Here is a 26,297-nt window from a genome sequence, read left to right as displayed (position 1 = left end):
AATATGCATTTACATGCAATATGATCCAGTTGTAAATGATTACCCAGCAGTAGCCTATAAAGCAGTTTAACATAGTGCCCACATCTTTATGCAAAGTAAAAAAGCAGTAATAGTCTACAATATATTTTTGACATACCTAGAGCGGGCACTCTGTATTAGTATATTTCACCTATGTATGAGTATATTCTTCAAAGGGAAGACATTTATAAACAATTAAGATGCAAAACACTAAAGGTCAGAAACATTGTTCTTTAATGTACTGGTCCGTATACAGTAGTTATTTTGTTGACTAGTAGAAAGAAAGCATCCAAACATGGCAAAACTGAATTCTGTATGGCTCTTGACACTTTTCTCTGATTTAGAGTGATTAAAAGAGAAATCTAAAATGCTCTCTGTAAAAACCTGACTCTAATATGTCAAAAATTTTGAACTTGTCTGTATCTAGTGTTCAGATTTCTGTTAGATTACACCTCAGTTACATAGTTAAACTCCAAATTTTGGAAAACTTGTAATCCAAAAAACAATTGTCTTACTTTAAGTAACCAAGTTGGGGAGTTTCATATTGATGTCAACACATTAGTTAAAATGTTACTCTGAAGTGTTTACCTCTGCTCTTGCACCCTTGATCCAATTTGGAGTCGATTTTACGCAGCTTTCTTTATCGATCACATGTTCAGGAGTCAAAAAAAAAAAAAAAAAAAAAAAAAAAACAAGAAAAAAAAAAAACAACTTGCATTTGTTTTGCGATAATCTGTATCGGATCTCCTTTCCCTTTAAGTCTTTCCTCTAAACGGGAACGTGTTTCCTTCGGTATCACACAGCGGCCGCCTTCTCTGCCACAGGATTGGCCGAGCCGTGGGAATATTCAAATGAAAGCTTTGATTGATTGGCCCGGAGCCGGTTTGAGCAGCGCAGAGGACTCATTTCCATTCCGACATCCCTCCGTGAGGCTCACACGGCTCGGTCGGCTGCCGAGATGATCCACGAGCAGCGGCAGCTTCACGGGAAAAAGCCCGACCGGGTGAAATGATCTTCTGTCTGTTGAACGTGTTGTCGAGGAAGCGCAGTGAAAAAAAATAAGAACAAAACAGGGATCATCCATGGATGTTTCTCTCGAGGTCTCCAGTGCGCATCAGCGAAATCAGTGGCCGGATTGCTTTTGCAGAGGAAATACGCCTTCCAAGCAGGAGAACAACCAATCAGCCGTGGAGAACCAAAGATAAACAAGCCTTATGATTAGACAAAACTCTGTAAGACACTCTTTATGCTTCTTATTCCCATTGTAACGCTTCACTCTGTGATAATATGCGGAAAATTGAGTTTTTCCTCATTTAGTTCATAAATTATCTTGTTTGCACTGCATCTGATTTGTTTTAAAATTGTGTTTAATATATAACAACAATTAAAAATCATATTTAGTGGGTTGTAAAGATGCTTCAGGGTTTAATGTGAGGATTGATTTTAGGTCGACAGCGCTAAAGTGGTGAAAGATGCCCAGTGCGCACTAATGGATAGGAGCGTCTCGCCCTTACTACACCTCATTACAGCCACATACATCATATCTGTGGGCTAATTTGTATTCACATGAGCAAAGTGCAATGTGAGGGGGTTAATGCCTATTTAGAGTGATTTACTGAACAGCACATAGTGTCTAAAACGTGTTTAAATAGAAAGAATAGCAGGCCTGAATTTGTTATTGCATGCGTAAAAGGACATTTGCATTACAAACATGTAGTTTTTTTTTTCTTTTTCTCTCCCATTACTACGAGCCGATATCTGTGTGCACACGTGAATTGGATGACGGCTTTGCGGCCACTGAAAGGCGCTTTCCATGTCAGCATCTCAGTGGATATGGGAAGTGCTTTGAAGTATATTATCGGTCATTCAGGGGCTGCCTCAGAAGGTTTCCATTTCTATTGTCTAGAAGCCGGAGGTGGGATCATCGCACCTCACTGCACCGGTGGCAGCCGAGGTTGAAGGTTACCCGCAGCAGAGGTTCTTATAGATTATTGGCCAGGTGTGAAATTCTACCCTGCATGCTTTTTTTTCCCTCTCTTTGCTTGTGCCAGATCCTTTATTACCCAGAGAGATGGGATGTCACAGCTTTACCACCAGAGGCACAGGAGAAAAGCCTGCAATTTGGTGTTTTATTATCCTCTTTCTTTTTTTCTGTTATTCTGTTTTCTGGCTGCAAGATATGTCAACTCCTCTGGGTTTATTTTTATAAGGATTTGGCTTATTTTTCTTACATACAAGTTTCCTATAGACATATTTAAATCGTGGCTTTTGATTAACCACAATGTAGAGCCATTTGATCACACGGTGTATTAGTTTGACTCCCATAAATCTGCTCTTAAATGTTACTTTACTTTAAATGCTGCATGTTTACGTCCCATTCTCATCTAATGGACAAGTTGCAATTAACTATTTTCTGATTCCATATTCATTTTTTTCGGTTGCCTGCTCTAAATGTGCATTTTCTCTGAGCCTGAACTTGTCGGAGAGGCTTTTTTAATTTGCATTGTATCATGAGCAGCCAATGTGCAGGTAACCCCATGGGGGTTTCCCTCTGATCTCACATCACAACCCTGCAGTAATTCCAACTCTGTGAAGAAAAGGGATTTGTCATTTGGCTGCCTGCTTCCCTTTGCCTTCTCAGGAGCGAAGCTGAGCTCTGATTTATTGTGAAGTTTCCCCAGGCTCGCTCAATCTCCAGGCCTGCCGAATTACTGAATGGAGGAAACAGTTCACCACGAGAATGACCTTTTCTTGGAAGATTATTACCCAGGCCAGTACGAGGACCGATTAAGGTCACATCTCCTTTTTTTCTGCCGTGTCATCCATTGCCTTGCTTCTAAGGGCTGTTAAAGTGTACAGTGAAGTTCCTGCTGTGCATTAGGAGATGGTTAGCAGACTGAATGATAAGGTGAAGCAGAGAATGTACATGCACCCAATCTTTCTGTCAGTCTGGCTGGGATAAATGTCAGTGGTCCGGTTGCTTAGCAATTTCTCTCGTGCACCCTTTTCTAATCACCTTTTTTATCTGCTCGGAGATGTCATGTGTTATTATGAGTGTCCTGCCATCTTTTGAAATCTGTCTAATTGTTCTTTTCATTCTAATGGGATGAGGGGGTAGCGAGACGTGGGTTAGGGGTGGAAGGTTAAAGATGGGGCCTCCGAGGTTACTGTGGAGGGGACGGGGCTGCTGAGGTCATTATTATTATTTTGTCTGCACGCCGCTGCTGGGTAATTACTTTAAATTAATGATTAACTTCCTGCCAAATTGCAATTGATGCATCGTCATTTGCCCCTAAGAAGAAAGGCGGTGAGATGATTACATCATAAGTTGGTCCACAGATCAAAGACTCTCATGGAAAATTGTAATGTTTCTGCGATGCGCGGTAAGAGAGCTTCTCATTAGGTTATCTTCCACATAAGAGCCATATAGGCAGCGTTTTCTCTGCAGTTTTTAATGAGTTGTATGTTTGCTTGAGGATTTTAATGGCTTTAAGGAATCAGTGACCCTTAACGATGTAACAGTGAACCAAGCAGCCAGAGGGTTGAGCTGGAGAGTAATTTATGTTTGTCTTCTTTGTGGAATCGGAGGACTAAAAGTGATTCTGCCTATAGATGAGTTGGCCCAACATGCAGTTATAATCATAGTTTGCATCTTCTGGGAAAAAGAAGTTATCTTTCCACCAAACCTACGGCTCACTCTTTCAGGATCTGCTGACTTTTGAAGTCAAGGTTTTCTAAAGGCTGGGCCACGTAGCCATAGCTTTTTGACAGTGTGTCTCGGTGTGCATGCTGGGATAAGGATAAGATAAGGCTCTGTTTACCCTCTAATGCTACCTTGGCATTGGCCAGACTTTACCCCATGCAGTGTGTTTCTTTTACCTTGGCACCGACTATGTGCAAGGGCAGATTTGGGTCAGTCCAAGGCTTTCTACTCCCAGCCACGGATCCAAGGCTGTTCTCAAAGATAAGACTTAATTGTGCAGCTGTGGGTGCATGGACCCATTTTTGCTCAACATCTTTGTATGTGAAAATCATAAATTGCTGTCTTCCCAATAACAAATCCAACATTTAGAGCTCTTTTTCTCTTTTGTGTTTTCCTTTTTATAGGATAGGGCAATTTGCAGACATGAAAGATAGAAACACTACACAGAAATGAAAATGTGAGACAATATTTCCAGTTCCCGTTGATTTTATTGGATATGGTGACTACTAACCATCGCACCACTACTGTTTTGAAAGACAAACTCAATGAAATAACCTCTATTAACTCCAAAGTAAATGATTAATTGTTTGTCAAAACTGCAAACCTTGTAGACAAATAGTGCTGCTGAAATTATTGGTTCAAGCTCTGATCTCAGGGACTCATGCTGTTATTCCTTTCAAACCATTTGTTGCTGCAATGTTAAATGTTGAAGTCTGATGAAAATGCTCTTACAGAAGGTTTGTGCTGAAGGTGATGGGCTTTTTTAGTTTACCTGTCTCCCCTAGTTCAAGGTGGAGTCATCTTGTGGGCATATCTTGATAGTTAGCATCCATCAGAACAGGCAGTTTTCCACTGCAGGACCTAATTTTGGGCCATCCTACACCTTTTGTGTACATGTTTTAACTACAGGATTTCCCCCTGTAGGATCTCTTTCAGGGCTGCTTTCGAGGAAAAAAAGTGTCGCAAAGTAGGCACTTGTGACCTATGAAAAATCAGCTGATTGGATAAACTCTGGGAAGAGGGGAGCAACAAATGCCATTTTTCCTGCCTGTTCATTGTTATCCTCTCAAACATTACCTTTAACAATGTCAAATTTGCCATACATTCTAACACAACCAACAACAAAGCAGCAACCATTTCAGGTTCCTTTGTTGAGTTGTTGGTGTGGAATTATGCAGCCAAAGGTGTCATTAAATTATTATGTCACCTCGTGAGTTGAGTGGATTCTACACCGCAATGGAAACAGAGAGGCTAAATGAGATGATTGGGGGACTATTTTGGTCAATGTCCAAATCCTCTTAAGCCTGTTCCAAGTTCCTACAGTGGAAACATCATAGACTGTATGTAAAAAAAGAAAAGGAAAGATGGATGTAGCCTGAAGGTCTGAGAGGTGAAGCCGGTGTGGAAGCGCCTTAAACCTGCATTATTTCTAATGGCCAAAGTAAACATTTTCCTAATTGGTTCATGATCTCAAATGCTAGATCCAACCTTTTGAATATGGCGTAATGTTTATTTTATAAATTATGCAGCAGGGTACAGTTTAGTGAAAGATTAACAGGTCGCTGAAGTATCACTGTGTTTAAAATCCTTTCCAATCAGACCCATCACTCACTCATTTTATTTGTTTTCTAAAGACGAACATAGCAGCGACAAAATGCCAGACTGGAGGTTTTACAATGGTAGTGGCCAAACCAATGGGTAACATCACAGTTGCTATGTCCATCTTATATATATAGTTTACAGTTTGCTTTCACTGTTGCCTTTCCACCCCATCTTCATTTCCTTTCACTTTCCTTCTGTCTTGTCTTTTAGCACAAGCATACACCAGCTCAAAATGGACACATGGAACAGCATTGTGTGTTTTGGTTTGGGCCATTTTGTGTGTTTCCCAAATCACAGAGCCAGCATGTACGATCACTGTATTGTTTTTCAGTGTTTTTCAGACAACTAGCAGATAGTGAGGAGATAGTCACTAAAATTCACAACAAGAGTTTTGGATCAAAATTGCGTACTCTACCTTTAAATGTTATTTATGTTGATTTCCAAATAATGTCAATAAGTTGCAGTAAAGAAGAAAATTAGCGAATATATGCACACCGAAATAAGCAGAAAGCAACTAAATGTTGATTTATGTGGATCTGGCAATATAGCTAATTGACAAGGAAATTCTACCAGCGTATATATTGCTTCTGACAGATTTGTAATGAATTTTGATTTGTTTTTATTCTATTTATAAGCCGCATACAGGGGTGTTGCAGAGGATTAGCACAATTTGAACATAGATGTAGGCGTAACAGGAAACAGCATCACACTACAATGATAATTTCATACATAAACAACTTTGATTTATATTAGCTTTTGCTGGATTATAATGTTCTTTGCAATGGTGAGAGAGTTGACAGACTATTAAAGATTGTCAGTGGATTTTCAGACTGATCTGCTTCATTGTAACTCAGCTGTGTCGGAGATAAAATGTTGCTTGGGAGAAACTGTAATGTTAATGTTTTTCTCAGTCATCCAGCCATTAACACTGCATGATTTACATCCAACTGAAAGCTCTGGACATCTGTCTGAATCTTGCCCAGCGATAAATTGCATAAATTTTGTGCTTGCGTAAAAAATTTATAGGAAACGCTTTCTAACACTGTTGTAATACCTTTTTACAGGAGCTAATCTCAATGGTAATGAGGCTCATTGTTATCAGCCGCAGGCCTGGAGTGTTCCTCCAACGTGGAGCAGACTCCGGGTTGTTTGGTTATCCTGTATGTGAACCTTTGTGTCTCACTTTTTTAATGTCTTTTTTTTTTTACTTCCGCTACACAGAAGTAGAAGAGAGAAATCTGGGTCTCTCTTATGTACCATTCTGATACCAATTATGTAAACTGTTATAGAATTTAACCAGGCCAGCTCTTATCGGCTAATCCAGAAGTAATAGATTCTATTAAAAATGTATGAGGGGATTGGGGGTGATCTGTGTGTGTGTGTGTGTGTGTGTGTGTGTGTGTGTGTGTGTGTGTGTGTGTGTGTGTGTGTGTGTGTGTGTGTGTGTGTGTGTGTGTGTGTGTGTGTGTGTGTGTGTGTGTGTGTGTGTGTGTGTGTGTGTGTGTGTGTGTGTGTGTGTGTGTGTGTGTGTGTGTGTGTGTGTGTGTGTGTGTGTGTGTGGAGATGAATCCAGCAGCTGCAGCAGCACTGCTGTCTAATTCTGTCTGTATATAAGATGACTTGTCTGGTCTCCATTACTTAGACAGGTTCCTGCAGAACCTACTTTGAAGACGGTATAAAAGCCATAGATAATATACAATTAATTATACAGCAAGTGGATTGTTATTCACAGACGATGTCATTCTCGTTCAAATAGAGACTCTGTTTCCCCTCTTCCATAATGACTAATTGTTCTTTGTTAAGCATTTATTTATTCCTAAATTAACCTTCTACTTTTTTTTGCTTTTGTGCTTTTTCTCTTTCCCCCTTTGCTCATCTGCAGCTTCTGTGTGGAAGGAAGGGAAAACATTAGCATAGCACTCATGCTAATCCACTCAGAGAGTGAAAAGGGTGCTTCGTCTTAAACCTTTTTCATTATCATCTAATTATTAACTGAGGATCCTGAGAACTGCTAACAGGAGCTGAGATGTTTTGGGTGGGGAGGGGTGTGTGTGAATGTGAGGGTGTGTGTGTGTCTCTCTGTGTGTGTGCAGAGCCAGTGTGCATCTTTTATCTGTGCATTTCATGTTTGTTGAGAGGGAGGTTCTTTGTGCAATTTGCTTCTATCTTTGCTCTGACCTTTGATGCTGCTTGAAGTCATAAAAGACTCCAGAAGGTCAGACAGATGCTCTTGTCTGAGTCTCTGTATAATTTAGGGCTTTATCCTGCTTTGATGGATATTCCTGCGCTGCTGCTTTGTACACCCAAACAGGTAAAGCGAGTCATGAGCCATTTCACATTTTCCTGAAGTAGCAGCGCATTATGTGGGTAATCACGCATATCCAGCTTTATTATCTCTACAACTGTGATCACATAGGGTGGATTGTTTGCTTAGATTGTCAGGACATGAATGGTGCATGTTGGGTGATGAAATTTAGCTGGAGTTTTTTTTTTTTTGTTGAACAGATGCTATTAAAATTCAGTTTAAAGCATTAGCTGTGCTTGTTAAACTAAAGTCATTCCATCACCTCCCTCTTCACTTGACCTTATCGTCTCACCAAACGCTCCGTCCTGATCCCAGGACAGATATCACTTCAGAAAATGAAGCACTTTTGCATTCTGTCAGTGACGAAGGGGAGGAAAAGCTTGAAAAATAACCACCAAAAATATTCTTATCACAACACCACGGGGAACAGTCAGATGGACTGCAGAGCGCAAGGTCTTTATCTCCCAGGCAGACCCCTCAGTGGACCACATCACGCCGCTTATCAGCTGCATGAATGTCGCCCGACAGTGGCGAGAATTAACCGTCCTCGCAGCTTAAACTTTGTGTCCTTTTTCTCGTTATGCGTGTCAGAGACGTCCTTGAATACACGAGACTCTGGAAGTGGCAGGACTTAGCAAGAAGCTTCGCATTTGGCTTGTAACCTCAACCATAGTGTCTGGCTCAAAGGTCAGTTGGAAAAGTCGCTGCTGATTGAAAAGTTGATTGACGAAAGCTGCTCTGAAGGAGAAAAACACTGATCATTACGTTAATGACAAGGTCCTTGATCCTATTTGTGAAGGTTGAATGGAGCTGGGCTAAAAACTGCAGTTTTAAAGATTGCTGACAATTTCTTTGCCGTTGTCACATATGTTCAATTTCTGTATCATTTCAGCCATGTGATTGTGATATATCCTCATATAACATCATAAGAAAGTGCCAAACGCTTTTATAAGCAAAACACGGAGGGCTGGAGAACTGAAGTTGCTCAAGGGCTCAGCCTAGATAATGTCATGCGTTCGGGATCACTTTGATCTTCTATCTCTTGTCCCTTCTTTCGAGTAGCTGTATTCAACAGTGAGAAGGAAATTTTAAGCTTAAATTTTCATAAAATCTCTTTAAATTTTAAATTTAAACAGCGGCATAAAAGAAACCATCATTACTTGCACTTTATGTGCCATTTCTGGCTCCCTTCTCTGCTTTCAGTGAAACTTTCTTCGCTAAGCCACTGCTCGCCTCTCTTTGAATTATAATGCCTTCCTTGATGTATTTTCTTCCAGCTGCAAATTATGGGAGTAATGGAAGGTATTCCAATTCATGTCTCATTTTCTGCTTGTGAAGGGATTTCCCTGGAGATGCCTTCTCTCTCTTGTGTTCCTTCTGCCTTTCCAGTATCTCCCTCTTGACAAATGTGTGGTAATGGAAGGGTTGTTGTGAAATTGCTATTATTTTCAAAATGGAATCTGACCATATTGAGGCTTTTAGCTCTTCAGATGTGTGTGCTGAGATGAGACAGGTTGCACTGAGCAGTTTGAAGTGAGCTTGTCACCAAGGGACAGATGTTGAGCGGAAGAGGGGAGCAGGTAAAGGAAGAGGGAAGAGTGGAGGGAGTGTTTTTTTTTTTTTTGGCACCTGAGTAAAATAAAAGCCACTCTGTCTCTTCTTCCTTTGGAGGTGAAGGTAATCATGTTTCTGCAGCCCGTCGCTGAACATTCTGTTCTGTGGTTGACTTGCCTTGGCTGCCCTCCGAACCCTGCGGGAGAAACAAAAACAAAAATCCAGAAGAACCCTAAAACCGAACAAGGAAAAAGGCAGTCTGACAGCTGTACGCTTCAGGCTTATATCAGCCTTATGGGGGACAACGGCATTGTAAGGAAAATACGGTGCTTCCCTTTGTGGATTGGTTAACTATTAATACCACACACATCTGTGATATTTTACACTGATAGCAGTTGTCGGTCTAGATACCTGATTAACATAGAGGAAGATGTATTTTATGGTAGCCTGAGGTGTTTTTTAGTTTTGCAATGCTGGCATTCAGATTTGCTGACTCTTTCAAATAATCAAAGCCAATGTCAAATGTGATTATCAGTGAAATATTCCCTCACTGCCTGGCGTTCTCTTCACAATGATTGCTTCAATCAGCACAGCTGTGGGGAGGCGCAGTCCTGTTCAGACACGGGTTCTCATTTCCACCGACAGTACTTAACTCTGCAAACAGCGCAGCCTATTTTGGGGAGCGAACTGCTTTTGGCTTTCTCTGCTGATCAATACGGCCATAAATTTATGGAACAAGAAACCAAGGTCTCGGGGCTGGTTAGAAATTGAATCGCACGGCCCGAGGCTACGGGAGGGTTTGTAAATGATCTGTGTGATCGCAACCGACAGAACAAGGTTGATAACAGGAAAGAGTAATCATAACAAGAAGGAGATGGAGTCATCATTAAAGTGATATTACTTTCTTAAATGTACAGACTCTGCAGTTCAAAGAGGAGCTGCTGAATGTTAATATGGTAAAAGGGCCCAAGTGGTTGCAGAGTTTGATATTCAAACTGCCGAATGAACATGGAAGATACAAGACTGCCATTTCCTCCTAGAATTAAACTGATGTTTGTCGTGGGAGTTTGATTGTATGGCTTCTAATTTGTCTTTATTTCTAGTCATTTTCTTAACTGTGCTACTTCAGCACTGAATCATAAAAACATGAGAACAGAAGTGCTGGAGATCAGTTATCCGTAGTGATATTTTTAAGCCATTATTTTTGGTACCACTGTGGTTCAGACTGGTCCTGCAGAGTCAGATCATTCTGCAGTACAGAATGGTCTGACTGCACTGTACTATCATTTTGCTATAGAGGAAGAGACGCTCTGTTGTTTGTATTCCTTTAAAGCAATCATGAATATATTGGGCAGAGCTTAGCCAAGGGTGCAGCAACATTATCCCTTGAAAATAGCGTCGGGGGAATTGTTTTGGTGGAACATTTGCATGCAGGGAGGCGAGCACTGTCATTAAAATAGCTAATTTAACAAACTAGCGGGGCTGCCTTACTGCACAATCCAAATCCTCTGCTAAACTTGAAGTTTTCTGTGTGGTAGGTTGCTGCACAGAGGTTGTTGTTTCCTGTAGTGAGGCGGAATTTGAAAATGGTAACAGAGGCAGATAGTGTAGGTGGCGGAAGAGGAATAGAAAGCCATGCGAGATGCACAGCCAATGGCAAGCTTATACCCACAGTCTACATCTGGTAAGTCAGATTATGATAGATAATGTGTTCTAGCCTGACGTAGCTCAGCAAAAAATGGATGAATTGCTTTTGAACTTTGTGCAAATATTCATGGTCCCCAGAAGATAAAACTGTCTGCTTTGTCAGTGGTGCTTAGACTTAGTTTGGTTATTCCATGGCTTTTTCTTTAATTCCAGCAGCAGATCATTTTTTTTCAACTATCTGATGAAATTTTCTCCTACATGGATTGTACTCACCATTGTGCCTTCCAGATAATGAATTTCATTGACTTTCTCTAGCGTGACGTTGACATTTGTGGTTAAGACTGAAAAATCTCAACAACTCCTGAATGAATCACATTCATGCCAAAATCCAAATCAGTCATTTCAGATCAATTACTTGCAAAGTTCATCCCCATTAAGCTCAGCTGTGCTTTGTGTTCTAATGTGCTAAACCAATATGGGAAACATGGTGAATATGATACCTGTTAGCTCAAAGCACTGCTGTCCATAAGCACAGTCTCAGAGAGCCACTATTGTGTCAGAGTCTGGCTTGCATAAAGAGTATTTTATCTGGTGTTAAAAGTGTTAGCGATCGGGTAAAAAGCTTTTATTTTCCTTTATTTCAGCAGGTCTACCCAGGCTGTGTGCAGCCCTAGTGAACTATCATGCTGGCCTGTATCCAGAGACGACAGAACCTCTCGTCGCAGCGTTTGGCCTGCACACCCAAAAGCCTTGATGTTCCACCACCGCCATTACTGCTGCCGGTACCATCACTGCAGCCATGCACCCGCAAAGGTGAGTCTGTATGAAGCAAAGTAAATACCACAAACATATATGCAGCATCTTGGTCACGTAGCTGACTTACTTTGTAAAAGTCACGCTCTGCTTGACCTTCTCGTCTCCAAATTAACGTAAAAAACATGCAAAGTTTTTTTTTTTTTTTTTTTATCAGTGTGCTGAGATTTGGATTGCTGTGAGGCTTCTTGGATTAAAATAATGAGCCCCTTGATGATGATGCCTGTTAATTGGGTTCGTAATCAGTGTGCTCCTGCAGCGCAAATGCATGCAGGTCAAAGTGGACTCTAAAATTACAGAGTTAATCAACTCTCCCATACAGGGTTACTAACGATGTTCACATTTTGAACAGAAAGTGCTTCATGTCAGTGCTGTTTGACCTTCATCTTGACTGATTATACCGCGTTCGTTGAAAGGTTGAGTGGGTATCTTTGGGACTGGGATTTGTGATTAGATTTCTTTCAATTAACTGATTAAATGCAGCGTGTCTGCAGATATAGTTCTTGGTCGGAACCTTGCTTTCTTGATGTACTCTATGTCCATGTTATTTGTGCAGCAGTCCAAATTGCATAGTCTTTTTCTTCCTGGGCAGCCTACATTCACATAATGAGATCACAGTGCCACAAATGAATTTATTCTGCTGTGGTTTCCTTTCCTCTATTGCTTTAAAAATTGCTGATACATCATACTTCTGGTCTGAAGCTACTCTCTATCGAAGATCTATATCTACTTACAATTTAATTGTTCTACTGGGTGTGTTTTTCAGTCTTATGAATGTACTTAGCCATGAAGCATAACTTATTTTGCTCGTTTTATAGATGTTCTCTTTTCCTTTTGGTGTAGGTGTCGTGTTGTTATTATTTTGAGGCTGTGCTATCATGCATCATTTATTGTGTTTTATTTGGACCCATGAGAGATTAGCCGCTGTACTGCAGAAGCTAACAGGGATTGTTGGGAACGAAAACAAACAGAAGAGCTCAGACTGTGGTTTCATGGAAATCAAGAGCATCGAAATGCTGACCGAACTATTGTATGCCTTTTATTTTTCTCTGACAAAAACACAAAATTTGATCCACAGTCTATATCAGGGGTGTCAAACTTATTTTAGTTCAGGGGCCACATGTAGCCCAGTTTGATCTCAAGCGGGCCGGACCAGTAATATCACGGCATAATAGCCTATAAATGATGAACACTCCAAATACTTCCCTTTGTTTTAGCTCAAAAAAGTACATTCTGAAAATATTCACAGTTAATGGACTATATTTTTTTTACAAAACATTATAAACAAAATGAAATTTCTTAAGAAAAATAAATTCAATTTCAACAATATTATGCCTCAGCTTACCATTTACACATTACAACTTACTGATCACAGTGTGTCTACAAAAGGCACAAAACATTCAGTCACAGATTTCTGGAACTGAACAATCTAGAATTTTACATTATGATCAAAACAACTTGTCAAGATCTAGAATTTTTTTTGAGTTCCCATTCATTTACACATCTGTGTAGTAATCCTGAGCATCACACCATACAGACTAAAGTGGGAATTATAAAGAAAGAAGATTAAGTTGTCCCCCTGCCTTGTAAATGTATTGAATTTATATATAAAAATACATAGAAGTTATGGCAGTACAGTGGACAAATCTAAAATAGCAGTTACTTTCATTGAAAAATTGCAGTTAATGTTGTCTCTGTAATTTTTACAGTTTGCAAAGTCATCCTGTGGGGCAGACTGGACCCTCTGGTGGGCTGGTTTTGCCCCGCAGGCCATATGTTTGACACCCCTGGTCTATGTATTAGCTTGTCTATATACTCTAAGTGCACTTACGTCTAGTCTGGGCTGGTTACCAGTAAATGTTTTGTTTGTTTGCATGGGCCTGTGCATCCACATGCAGGATATCTTGAAATGTACTAATTTGTAACCTTAAATCGTCCACTGAGTGCGTACAAATTAGCAAATGCACATTTTGGAAATAGGATAGAAAGTATACAAAGAACATCATTATTTCCAGATTTAATGACCCTGTAATTACCAGATTCCAGTGACACCTGGACCCAACACCTGCACGTTCACACAGGAGTTTTCACTTATTTTGGATAATTAGACATCCGCTCAGGTCAGGTTGAGTGGAAACATGTCGCTCAGGTCATTGAACCCCATATACTTAAAAGGGCCATTAAAGCTGTCCTGATCTAACAGGTGCAACAAGACTAACAGGACACTCAGTAAGATGTGAACCAACTGCATTGCATAATAATCACCTAAAATAAATGAAATAGCTGTGAATTGGTTTGACAGACTGCAGTTAATTATTACATCTCTTTTATTTACCAGACAATGCGTATCCAACCATACTCCAATCTGAAAGACTGGAAATTCCATTCGTCTTAAGCTCCATCTACTCATCTCTCATTTCCTCGGGTGAAATACCTCTTTGTCTTTTTTTTTTTGTTATTAAATATTAATTGGGAATCAGTGGAGCACTTGTCTGCTAAATGTTGGAACAGAAGGGCCTAGTTTGCCTCAGGCAGAACCACGGATGCGTTTCTCATCCTGTTTACCTGCAGGGCCTCCTCCACCCCCCCTTGAGTTTTATGTACTGCGACTGTGCGTAGTGCAGAACCCTCCAGCTTCAGTCTGACATTTCAAGCACAGCTGCAGGGAATAGACTGCTGATGGGAGCTCCGTCTGTGTGGTCCAGGCTTCTTCATTAAATGAGTCGTCGCTGGATCGAGTTAAATGGAGACAGTCTTTAGCCACCGCTGCGCTTTTCAAAGCCATTTCCATTTTTAGCTATCAATAAACGGAACGCGCAGGACATGAGAGGTCTCAGCCGCGCAAACCCATGTGAGAGATTTCTGAGAAACGAGTGTTAGGAATTATGTGATGAGAGCGAATGAGAGCTCTGCTCTTCTCCGCTATCTCGGCTTGAAAGAAGGGGCTGGAAGTGCTTTTTTTCCCACGCTGCTGGCCTGTGCTCGGCTTTGGCTTTGAGAGGGGAAACTTTGCCCAAGCTGGGCCAAGCGGCACAGAAACAAATGAGGAGTGACACTGGTGCAAAGAAGTATTCGCCAGAGCCTCCTCGAGCACACATAACTAAGTGTTCAACCCCGAGGTTAGTCCGTTTTGCGAAGACTCTTCATGTAGAGATTACTGACACAGAAAGACGAAGGAAAAGGAAATAATGGATGGAGGAGTGTTTTTTATTTTTGTGTGTTTACTGAAGAGAGTTGTTAATAGAGAGGATAGTGGGAGTGAGATTTAAGAGCATGTGTTCTGGTGGTCCTGTGTCTTACACTGACATTGTGGACGGCTCTAGACACTACACTACTACTGACGTCTCAGACTGAAACTTTTGGAAATTCTGCTGACTTTTTTTTAGTTTAATGACTTCTGGGTTGCGTTTTAGTCTGGATGACACCCATTTTTGCTCTCTGATTGGTCTTAACCCTTCGATGTGCAGTGTGGGTCAGGAGATATCCATTTTCCATTGGATTTGAGTCACTTTTGACCTGTGTTGTGCATCAAAGGGTTACCTGTCACTAGGTGTTGTTGCTCTATTATGTGACCATTTTCTGCAAGAACACAAAGACATCAGTCTCTAGCACCGGTGGTTAATTCAACATGGATAATGAATTACAGGCGTTGCTGACCTTGTCTCTACTAGCAGCTGTTGTTCAACTGAGGAAACCTCTCGTCTTCTCTCCACCATCGTGTTTTCTACGACTAAGCAACCACCCCCATGTTTACACCTGCGTGTCCGTTGTGCATGAACGCTCATGTGATATACTTTTTCAGACATATTAGTATGCACAGAGATTATTTCTGAAACGGTGCGGTGTTTGGACAGAGATCGTTTTCCTTTTACGATGCCATTTTTAAATGAAAATGCATCAGTGTAGTTGTAGTAGCCTTGGTCTCAGCTCCTATTGCTGTGAAGACGAAGCCAGTCAGAGGTGCGAATCAGATCAGTGGCACATTTGAAGTGTTTCATCACTGCAGTTGAGAACAGAGCCACCGTAGTTAAGTTCTCACCTTGTTTTTTTTTTAATATCTACGTAAGTTTCTACCTTTGACTTTACATCAAGGAAACAGACAGTTTCTTTACTCTTGCACCCAGGAGAGTTTAATGTCAATCAAAACAGTAGAAGCAATCCAGCTATGAGTCACCGAAAATTATCTGCGGAGAAAATGACTTATTTCCAGGGGGCGCCTGAAATAACTCTTCCATCCCGGAAACTTTAACAGACAATAATATAGCCTTGTGTTTCTTTGCTTGATTTGACTTTTATATGCTCCCTTTTGGCCAAAAATCAATCAGCGCAGCTTTAAACCGCGTTCACTCATTGTGTGAAACCAGTATCGGAAATTTCATTTGAGGTTAGAAATTAATTTTTTGATTCTATATATATTCAATCACAGCAGGATATAGTTTGCTGATAATCCTGTAAATGTAGGGGTCAAATGATTACCAGACTGGTCAATTATTCCCATTATCGGCATTACAATGTGCTGCTTTGGCTATGAAGCAGCCATTTCTCTCCATGTCTAGTCAATCTATGATCTCGATCAATGTCCCGCCCACAGTGCTATCTGATTGGTTACACATCACAAGTAATAGCCAGTCAACACTAAAGGCTAAGTATTGGAAAGTTCTTTTTAAATCATACATAAAACATTAATAATCTTTGAGTTTGTATTATGCTAAGATTTGATGCCAGGGTTTCCATTTTCACTACATCAAGCGTATATCATTTGCAAATATCGGTAATCAGTCTCCTTGATTTTGAATAACTGACAATGTAAATGATCTAAACCAAACAAACAGCAGAATTTTATTTTAGGTTTGTACTGAGAGGAGACTCAGCAGCTGCTAGCTTAACCGTTTGCTCCGTCTAACCGGCAGATAGTCGATTGCAGGAGCTTGTCTCAAACAGATGAATGAAGGCAGGGCCAATTAATTACATGGTTCTAATGACTGGGCTCTTTGGGCCAACTGGGTGCATAGAGGAGGTTGTCATGGTAACAGAGAAATAGGTTTTAAATGCGTTGTGAATGTGCTGAGCCTAGTCCCTGGTTATTAAGGTAGGCCAGAGTACTTGAAATATCAGGATTATTGGTGTGGTAAACAAGCATTTATGCCTGCTGAGAAGCTGTTCTGTAATTAACTGCCAGTTTTTCAGTGCCATGTTCCTGCTGAGGATTTGACACTCGTAAACATGTTATCTCACAAAAGTGCTCCAGATAAGTCTTTAGCTTAACATCAAAGACCTGTGGGATTTTTTCTTTTTGGCTGGAAGTCCTGCCAACATATATGGATATTAGCGAGGAATATGAATTTAGTTTTTTTTTTATCTCATGTGGGAATCATATCTAGCACTCATTCTAATTGTTTCCTTATGTTTTCCCTCTGGGCATGAAATGGTTTGGAAGCCGTGGTTTTGGAAACGCAATAAGCTTGTCCAACTCCTGTTTCAGCCCTGCCTCTGGGGCTTGTTTTGCCCATAAATTAGTGATTAACTCTCAAACTGCTCCAAAACAATGAGGTCTCTGCTCTAATCTGGGGGGAAATGGCTTCGAGGGTGACCACGGGAAAAAGATTAGCCAGTTTAAAGTGGTAGAAAGCACTGAGTGGGATTGTTTGTGGGTGGAATAAAAGGTTTTGAAAGACCACATGTATATTTAACTATACTATATATCATGGAATGATTGAAACAAAAGCACAGATTATAGTTATGCTAATATATTTTTAAAATTGCCTTTTTAAGTGCAGAAGCACACATGAACACACATAATAAGTTAGGCCTAGTGGTGATTGAGTTTATTATTGGCCCCCCACCCCCAGCGCTTTCTTTCCAAGCACGTCCCCTGCATGGAGGGAGGAAATCAGGATTAGGTGTTTCCTATGAAAGTGTGCCAGTTTCTCTTTTGGTGCCATAACAGCTGAGCAGCATGTTTAAAGCTACCAGGGCTCTGGATGCATCACACATCACTGTCATTATGCTCATTTTTAAGGAAAAAATAAATACGCAAGCAAGCTTTTCAGGCCCGTCTGACTTGCTTCAATCATCCCTGTCTTAATGCAAGCGGGGGAAAATGCTGAAAGGTCAAAGAATGTTTAAGCGCTGCATGGTGGCCTCGGCCAAGGCTGCTCGCGGAAAGTGGCTGATGTTATTTTCTGTGCTGTTTTTGCGTCTGCCTCTGCGCTCGCAGTCAGGGCTGAAGGGAGAAGCAGCGTGCAGTCTGCAGGTTCAGGGTGATTAAGTGCTTAAGGTCAGACTGCTAATTATCTATCTGCCATTCCCTACCTCGCAACACATAGCTGCCAGTTCCCCGTTGTCATGTGAACAGCCTCATATTTGTTTTCACTTCTTATCTTTATTTTACAGCGTTGAATTTTGTCGTGTGACCAGTCACAGTGAGTAAAGAAACATAGGAAACGGCGTCTCAATCTGCCGAGATTTTCTATGTTAAACTGCGAACGATTATTAAAATTTGCCACCAAATTAAACAGACAAGCCACCATTTTGCATCCTCTTTTGCTTGTAATCCTTTACAGCCGAGTGGCGCTTGTGATCCCTCATCACAGGTTGCAAATGTAAATGAGCTGTCGCCACTTCAAGCAAACTCCGCTTCTCTCCTCTCAGATTGTTTTAGATATCTGAAGGGTTTCTTGTCGTTCTTTCCTTTTCTTGTTAATAATCTCATGACCGCTGTGGTTCATATTTTGACCCCTCGAGGTTGGAGCCACTGAGATAAGCTGACTTTGTTTTAATGACTTCCAGTTTGCCTTTGTAACATTTCTGCTGGATTAAATACTGATTAAAAATTAAACCTGCGTTAATGCAAACCTGCACAAATCTCATCTCCTCAAGGCAACAGACTGATTAAACCCACTGCACACTTTGTGAACTTTACTGCAGTTTTGTTGCTTAGAAATTCTCATTTGTTACATGAAAACATTTGAGGTTGGGAGGAAAGCTGCCTTAGTTTTTTACTTGTTGGTTGAAGGACAGAATGAGCTGCAAGTGACTAATGCACTTACTTTGAAATGCACCAGCTATTTTTAAGTAAAGCATTCTAATTCAAACGTTTTGGAGTGTGCCCGTGACCTGTTGGGACGCCTGCAGAGCACCATGGAGGAGATACTTCATGCACATCATCAGTTATCGCTCTCTCTAATATGTATGGGCCCTCATGTTGAGAGTTTGGGTGATACTGCAGCCTCTACACAGTAGGCTTTTTCTAGCTGGCAGCTTCAGAGGGAAACTTCAGCTATCACACACAGTGCCAGATTGTTGTAAATGAACCACACATTTTAGATAATATCTGACTTCGGTGTTCTTTTCGGAAAGCCTGAAACAAGTGAATATTGTGAAGAATTGCTTCAGGATACAGTTTGATTACTGCTACCACATGCTTTGGGAAAAACATCACCGATTGGTAAACACGACTGTGCTGAGCTCCTGTGTGTACAGCCGTTTAACACCACTGATTGGTATAAAAATCCTCAAGATTGAAACGGTTATAATTTAGATCGTGCTGCTCCTCAGTAGTTTCTGTCACCTAAAATGATCCCCCCTTTTTCTTTCGATGCATATGTCACACAGTAGCGGTCTTCAGATGATGAATCTGTGAATGCAGCGTGCCTATTTGCTAATGAGGTTTCCATAGTGCCACATTAAGGCAGCCACAGTGGGAAGTGCAGCTGTGTTGTGTCTCTGTAGCTCTGACAGGGCTGTAATCTCTGGACTAACAATATCAGACACCCTGTGAAGACGTGTTAGCATTCAGAGTGTTTGAAGTGTTCGTGGAACGGCGAGCCGATCGCAGCGTGCAGGCCTCAGCGCTGACATTTTACTCAACCAGAAAAGGCTGAAATGCCTGTCGGAGATTTGTTTTGCCAAATTAGCAATCTTTGGCAATTGAGCACCGTTACCAAAAGGCAGGAAATGGACGAATTTTGTGCTGTGGGTAAAGGGTTATTATTTTTTAAAAGCTCCTTTCAGGTTATACGATCCTCTTTTTCTTCTCTTTTCTGGTCGTGAATATTGTGCTTTTAGCCAGAAACTGTTATTGCAGCTGGTTTTTCCTGTTACTTCTTTCTCCTTGAGTCGTATTATGGGAAAGCAGAGAAGAGAGAGCTCACATCTTGATGTTGTATACAGTACAAACACCTCTCCAACATCCCAGATGTCATTGTTTTCTATAGCAGCACTACACTGTGATACATAATAAGCAGTGTTTTGCTTTGTTGTATTTCTCTGCAGAATTCATTCATGCTCCTGGCACCATGGTGCTGTTCCTTCTGCTCCGCTGGGAGATTGTTGGATGGATTGAACACTCCACCTTACCTCTTTCCTCCATTTTAAACACCCAATTTATTTCTTTCATGAGATGGATCTTGTAGATTGACTCATTTTCACAGTCGGGAGGCTCACTGTAGGCCTGAAATGAAATGAACTCCCAAATCAATTTCAAATGGGAAAAACGAGCGAGCTCTCCCCTGCATAGCTGGAATTGGTTTTGTTATTGAAAATGAAATGAAGTGTTTTTATTTTTTTTTTGCCCCTTATTGCAGATTACAGCCGTGTTCTTTTGCCTGCTGTGATTTCCACCGGCTTACAGTGTGATCCAGGTTAATTTCAGCAGCTTTTCTTTTTATGTCAGAAATTCCATAAAAGTGTCACTCTGAAAGGTGGCGGTAATTTCTACCAGGTGATTTATTGTTTTTAAATGGGGCGCCTTTTCCACCTTTTCCGTAGTCGCCGGGAGTTAAGCAGCCATGAAATTGCCTGAATAATAGTGTTTAAATCCAATCTTAGTTTGTCCCGTCAGCTTTCCCGCACACAATTCAATCAGCGACACTCTTGATGATTGCTCTTTTTCCATCAGCATCAACTTTTCCTTCACAGTTTAGGCTCCAGGCTTTTACAGTAGAATCGGTTCAAGTTTATAAAAGCATAAAGTGGAACAAAATTTCACAGGCAGGAGCTGGGGATGCTTGAGTGATTGCAAAGTTATTGAACATAAACAACAAAAAAAATGAGGCATGAATCAGCTAAGTGGATTTTAACATTTAAGAAAATGGCTAAATATTTATCAGTAATCTTGATACATTAGTCTTTTTTAAAATTCCTAACCGTGCTTATACTAAGGCTTAATCTTATTTGTTAGAATTTAACTTTAAAAGGGCAATTTTTGAAACTAGACTAGACTTCAATCCCTTTTTCTGTGGTTTAGTGGCACAAATGGCAGTAAAACAGGCTCCGTTCTCGTCTCCTGTTGCTACATTTCATCTTTTTAAACTAATTCTGTGTTGAACTGAGTCTGTATTAATGTCATTAAGCGCTGATCAAACACTGCTGGAGGTGTTTCTTCCGTTGTAAATTAGTTTATAACACCGGTTGATGTCCACCATTATCCTCCAACACAGGTTGAGACTGTAAAAGGGTGGAAAAAACAACAAATTTTGCCAGGCTGCTTATATTCTAATCACTTTCTCTGCCTTCTCTCTTCCCAGGCGAGCCGGCCTCCATGATTTCTCGGTACCCGTCTCCTGCAGAGTTGGACGCTTTTGCCCAGAAAACCGCCAACAGCCCGCTGTCCATCAAAATCTTTCCGTCAGATGTCCGGGTGCCGCAACACAAACAGCTCAACAAAACAGTCAATGGCTTGGATACGACGGGCCAACGCTACAGCCCCTATTCACACCCGTACTCAGGAGGCTACCAGGGCTTGCTGGCCATCGTCAAAGCCTCCGTGGTGGTGAAAGGTGTGGTGAAAACCTCAGAGGGCAGGAGGACTAAACATGCAAACAGCCAGACTTCTGTGGCACCGTATAATAATCCTCTGAATAATGGCTACACAGTCAGACATGGGCATAAGGCCTATCGTATAAGCTCATGTAAGCCCCCTGATGTACCCATTGAGACACTTTGTTCTAGCGCAGGGATAGCCTCCGGAGATCAGAGCCTGGCCCCCCAGTCTGAGCTGGCAGAGGTTCAAAGCCTGATGAGGCAGATGAGCAGAGTTCCCCACAGCCAGGCCCTGCAGCTGGGGGGAGAGGCCCGATCCAGCCCCTCCCTGCAGGCTGTGGCTGCCGTGGCACATTCAGACTCAGACTTTGTCCTGGGAGTGCCGCCCCAAAGCAGTCTGCCTTTCGCGGGGGCAGTGCTGCCGACACAGAGCGCAGACATAGCCAAAGCTGGATACATGGAGAAGAGAGACTACACAGTGTGGCAGCACAAAGCTCAAATGCAGCAGCAGCAGCAGCAGCCCTATCAGCAGGGAGCAGTGAGGATGTACAGCATGAGTAACGGCGCTCAGGGGCACAGAGCAGCGGAGGCCGGCGTTGGCCAGTCTCCTGAAAGCTGCATCCCTTTGGCGTGCTCCTCTCAGCTGCCGTACAGGCCGCATCCTGGCAGCGTGGGGCAGGAGCGGGGCAGCGGCTCCTCTCTGAACTGCGGCGCCATGCAGGGGGAGCTCTCTGTGGGACAGTACTACGCCCCTCTCTGGGACGACACTCCCAACGCTGACTGTTTCACCTCTCAGGTGCTGGCAACGGGTACATGTGCAGCCAGGCCTAGAGACTTGGGGCTCTCCCATCCCCACCTCCACCCAAACCGCCACCACCATCCTCAGCACCACCAGCCACAGCTCCACCCTCCTCCTCTTGCTCATACCCAGGCCTACAGCACAGACCAAAACCTCTGTTGTGGGCTGCCTACTTCTAGCCTGTGCCACGCTGCAGTACTTAGCAGCAGCCTGCAGTCTCTGGAGTGCCTCATCAGTGAGATCCACCCTCCCTGCATCAAAGAGCGTATGCTGGGCCGTGGGTACGAAGCCATGGGGATGCCTCAGCTGCTGGAGCACCAACAACACATCCAGCTCCCCGTCTACAGATAAGACAGGGTGCAGCCACACGACGGCGACGCAGGCGTGACAAAACCTTTTATAGACGACGGAAGTGTCAGTTCAGACGTGTGAGGAAGAGACATGCCTTTTTTTAGTTTGTGCATGTACTGTATTTGTAGAAGGCTTAGCGTTATAAGCCCAAAAAGGTAACTGATAATCAAGATACAGGTTTATCCTATGGACTTTTTCATGTTTTATTTTTATATCCTAAATGGCCATCAAACATTTAATACGGACGCTGAGCACCTAATCACAATTCCATCCTAACATCCACTGTATGATTTGCAGGCGATTGCTCTGTAGGCCTTTACAACAACAACGGAAACACACTGAACCGATATAATCATGAATATCCCTCTGAAAAAACACATGTACTTGAATCTGGGAAGGATCTCTGGTAACAGTTTTTGTGAATATACTGTATATTTTTACATAAAATTTGCTTCTTATTGGTGAGGGAACATTCTTCCACTATTACCTGAGCTTTCAATTGTTGACCGCTTTGTTGTGGATTTTTATGAGTTTTTTTTTTCCACTTTTCACTGACTGTTCTGTTATTAATCAGTGCAACAGCCTGGAATATTTTGGATCATTTGCATATAAATGTGAATATTTTTCTTATACGGTCACAGATTATGTAATTTAACACATTAATTGATTTAATGCTCAGCTCAATGTATTAGGACTGTTGCATATCCAAATCAACACTGTGGCATTCAGGCCAAGAAACACGTGCCCTTTGGTTGTGTTTTTAACATTTATAAACTTTAAGAGGTTGTGTGAAGATTTTTTTTGTTCTTGAATGAAATAAGGGGTTTTCCTCTGGAAGGCTGTGACACTGTTTCACAGCGCTGTATGTAAAATGGAGTGCCATGTTGAAAAGCAGGCCACCTGAATCATTTACAGTGTCTTCTTTGTAGGGCTATATTATCTCCGATGGTTTGAGATGTATGACTGAGTAGCTCTTTGTGTGTCTGCACTGGTTCTGTAATACTATTTATTTATGTCGGCCTGTTGACTTATATGGCAAACTGTCTATAATTATAAAGTGCAATTATTATATATGAACATGTGAGCGCTCTCCATGAGTTTTGTTGATGAAATAACTACATTTTTGCAATGTATGAACCTCTAATCCAGGGGTGCCCAACCTTTTTTGACCCAAGATCTACTTTTCAAGTAGCCAACCTCCAGAGATCTACCAGTCCAGTGTCAACATCGCAAACCCACACACATCGTTTCCAGCCTGCAGTAAAGAACCGAACAACATTTTTTCTTGTTGTCACAAAACCACTCAACATCACATCACAAACCCTCCCTCTCTCAAACACACACAGACACAAATTCCTCTCACACAGTTGCCAGTTTGCATAGTGTGCTGTAGCACAAACCCACTCTCTCTGCTCCTCTCTCACACATAAACACCAATCTGCATTGTGAGCAATAGCCATAACTGACCTTACTATGAACTAAACAGAAAAATAAATGAGATACAAAACAGGTAGATCTGAGTTTGAAAAAAGGAAATCTCTTCCTACCTTAGTGGGAGACCTGGCACTAGGAGGAGGAGGCTAGCTTCTCATAGTCAGGAGTGCAGGAGCTGGTTGCAAGGCGTATGCAGGCTGCAAGGTGGTCATCTGTCATTGTTGATCTGTGCTTGAACTTGATGATCGTCATGTGTGAGAAAGCAGACTCACACAAATACGTTGATCCAAAAAAAGCTGTCAGGTTCAAGGCACATCTTCTGAGATTGGGATACTTCTCCTCCACCAGTAGTTTCCAGAACACCACATGCTCTCCAGGTTGAGCAGATGTTGATCTGGCTTTGTCAGACTCTCGTCCTCAAGAGCGGAGCTTTCCAAGTCAAAAAGTGATTTGACTTTGGCAGTAATGTCACCAACATCAATACTTGCACCAAATGGATAACACATATAGCTGGCTACAGGCTCGATGGATGCAAAGTCAGTAAAACGTCTCTCAAACTCTGAGGAGATGCTCTGAACACGCTCTTCATAACGTGCACTGTCAAGCTGTGTCACACCTTTACCTTGACGTTGTAGTTCTGCTTGCATGTGAGGGAAGTTGTGCAGGTTACCACGCTGCAGCCTGCTGGACATCAGCTGTAGCTTGCTTTTAAACGTGTTCACTGAACTCATCACATTGACTACATCTTTACCCTGCAGCTCTAAATTCAATTCATTGAACTCGCCAGTCAGATCAGTGAGGGAAGATGAATCTAAAAGCCACAGGTGGTCCTCTAGCTTTCTATGGTAATCCACGTTTTGAAAGCTTCAGGAAGTCCTTGATTTCAGGCAACAGCTCCGTAAATCTGAATGAGAGTAAGCAAAAAAAAAAAAAAAAATCATCCTCCCATTCAGGGTGAAAATGGTAGGTCTTGGCTCGTTTCCCTTCGGCCATGTTCACGTTTAGGAGTACGTTACCGCTCTGATTGCTAGCTGCTAGCTGCTAGCTGCTAGCTGCTAGCTGCTAGCTGCTAGCTGCTAGCTGCTAGCTGCTAGCTGCTAGCTGCTAGCTGCTAGCTGCTAGCTGCTAGCTGCTAGCTGCTAGCTGCTAGCTGCTAGCTGCTAGCTGCTAGCTGCTAGCTGCTAGCTGCTAGCTGCTAGCTGCTGTTGACAGCTGTCAACTTCTTGTCATGCATGTCACGCGCTACCATAGGTTAAACGTGACCTACTTTTTTCTTTTTCTCGTTTTTTAAATTTTTTTTATGTGGAAGTGTTTAAGAGACTGGTAGGGTGCGCAACAAAACATACAGTCACACATAAAAAAAAAACTTTATTCAAAAAAAAAAATTTCCTACAACCCTCGCGGTCGACTTGGGATCAGGCCATGGTCGACCAGTAGACCGCGGTCGACTGGTTGGGGCAACCCTGCTCTAATCCCTCGCTCCCTTTTTTTTTGCCTCTTCTTAATAAGGATTGTCAAGTAAATTAAATTTTCCAAACCCAGCACATACTGTGTTATTACCTATTAATAGTCATTATTTGGCAAACATGCAGCCTTTATTATATTCATGAATGATGAACCAGCGTTGGAAAGCTGAGACATTTTTCCGGCTTTATTGCGAAGGGATTTAAGGCTTAACCACCAGCCAGGTCTTTTTTTTCTCTCATTTTATTAAGATCCATCTTTTCACTGAAGGATTGCAGCTTTATAATATGATGTAAGTCAATCCTTAGCCGAAATGCATTGGACTGGTTCCTTTATAAATGATGCAAACTGAAAGCGCTAATTTTGTTATCGCTGTGAATTACGTTGAGCTCGAGGCAGAAGCCATTGAATACTTCAGGATACATGCGTGTAAATGAAAATGTGCGGGCCTCCTCCCACAGATATTACATTTTGATATAAAAAAAAAATGCATGCTTTCATGAAGATAAATTCACAAGAATATTACTGTTCACATTATTTAGAAACGGGCTGGCTATTGAATTGCTAATCTTAGATGATGTGCCTGCCTGCCTGCTCTTCTTATTTTGCTACATTTGTCCTCCTAAATTGGACGCTTTTGCTGCATCCATAGCCACTTTAAGTAGCCTATTATAAAACAAATAAACTAGATCGTGTGAATAATGGCATTAGATGCGCTGTTGGGAATGAAACTGCACTATTGAATTGATGACCTCATTGCAGATAACAAATACGCCAGAGTTAAAGGTCAGCGTCTTTGTCATTGAGGCATTGTTGTAAATGATTTACGGTTTTTGGCATGTTGT

The 26,297-nt window shown here is 41.7% G+C and overlaps 1 protein-coding gene and 1 long non-coding RNA gene across 2 annotated transcripts; one reads left to right on the top strand and one right to left on the bottom strand.

The window, feature by feature from the left end:
* Positions 1–1,107: 1,107 nt before the first annotated feature.
* LOC111574928 (protein FAM222A) lies at positions 1,108–23,631 on the top strand. The gene is made up of 3 exons (XM_023279753.3): positions 1,108–1,250; positions 11,474–11,642; positions 21,170–23,631. The coding sequence occupies exons 2-3, from the start codon at positions 11,513–11,515 to the stop codon at positions 22,552–22,554; spliced, it is 1,515 nt and encodes a 504-aa protein (XP_023135521.1). The 5' UTR covers positions 1,108–1,250; positions 11,474–11,512; the 3' UTR covers positions 22,555–23,631.
* LOC129350937 (uncharacterized) lies at positions 6,772–25,055 on the bottom strand. The gene is made up of 2 exons (XR_008604535.1): positions 24,102–25,055; positions 6,772–9,378 (listed from the first exon to the last, which is right to left on the bottom strand). It is a non-coding gene; the product is annotated as an uncharacterized LOC129350937 (long non-coding RNA).
* Between the last annotated feature and the right edge of the window lie 1,242 nt (positions 25,056–26,297).

Source organism: Amphiprion ocellaris, chromosome 17 (genome assembly GCF_022539595.1).
Source record: "Amphiprion ocellaris isolate individual 3 ecotype Okinawa chromosome 17, ASM2253959v1, whole genome shotgun sequence".
Taxonomy (NCBI): Eukaryota; Metazoa; Chordata; class Actinopteri; family Pomacentridae; genus Amphiprion; species Amphiprion ocellaris.
The sequence above is the reverse complement of the archived record's forward strand: the minus strand, read 5'-3'. Positions and strand labels throughout refer to the sequence as shown.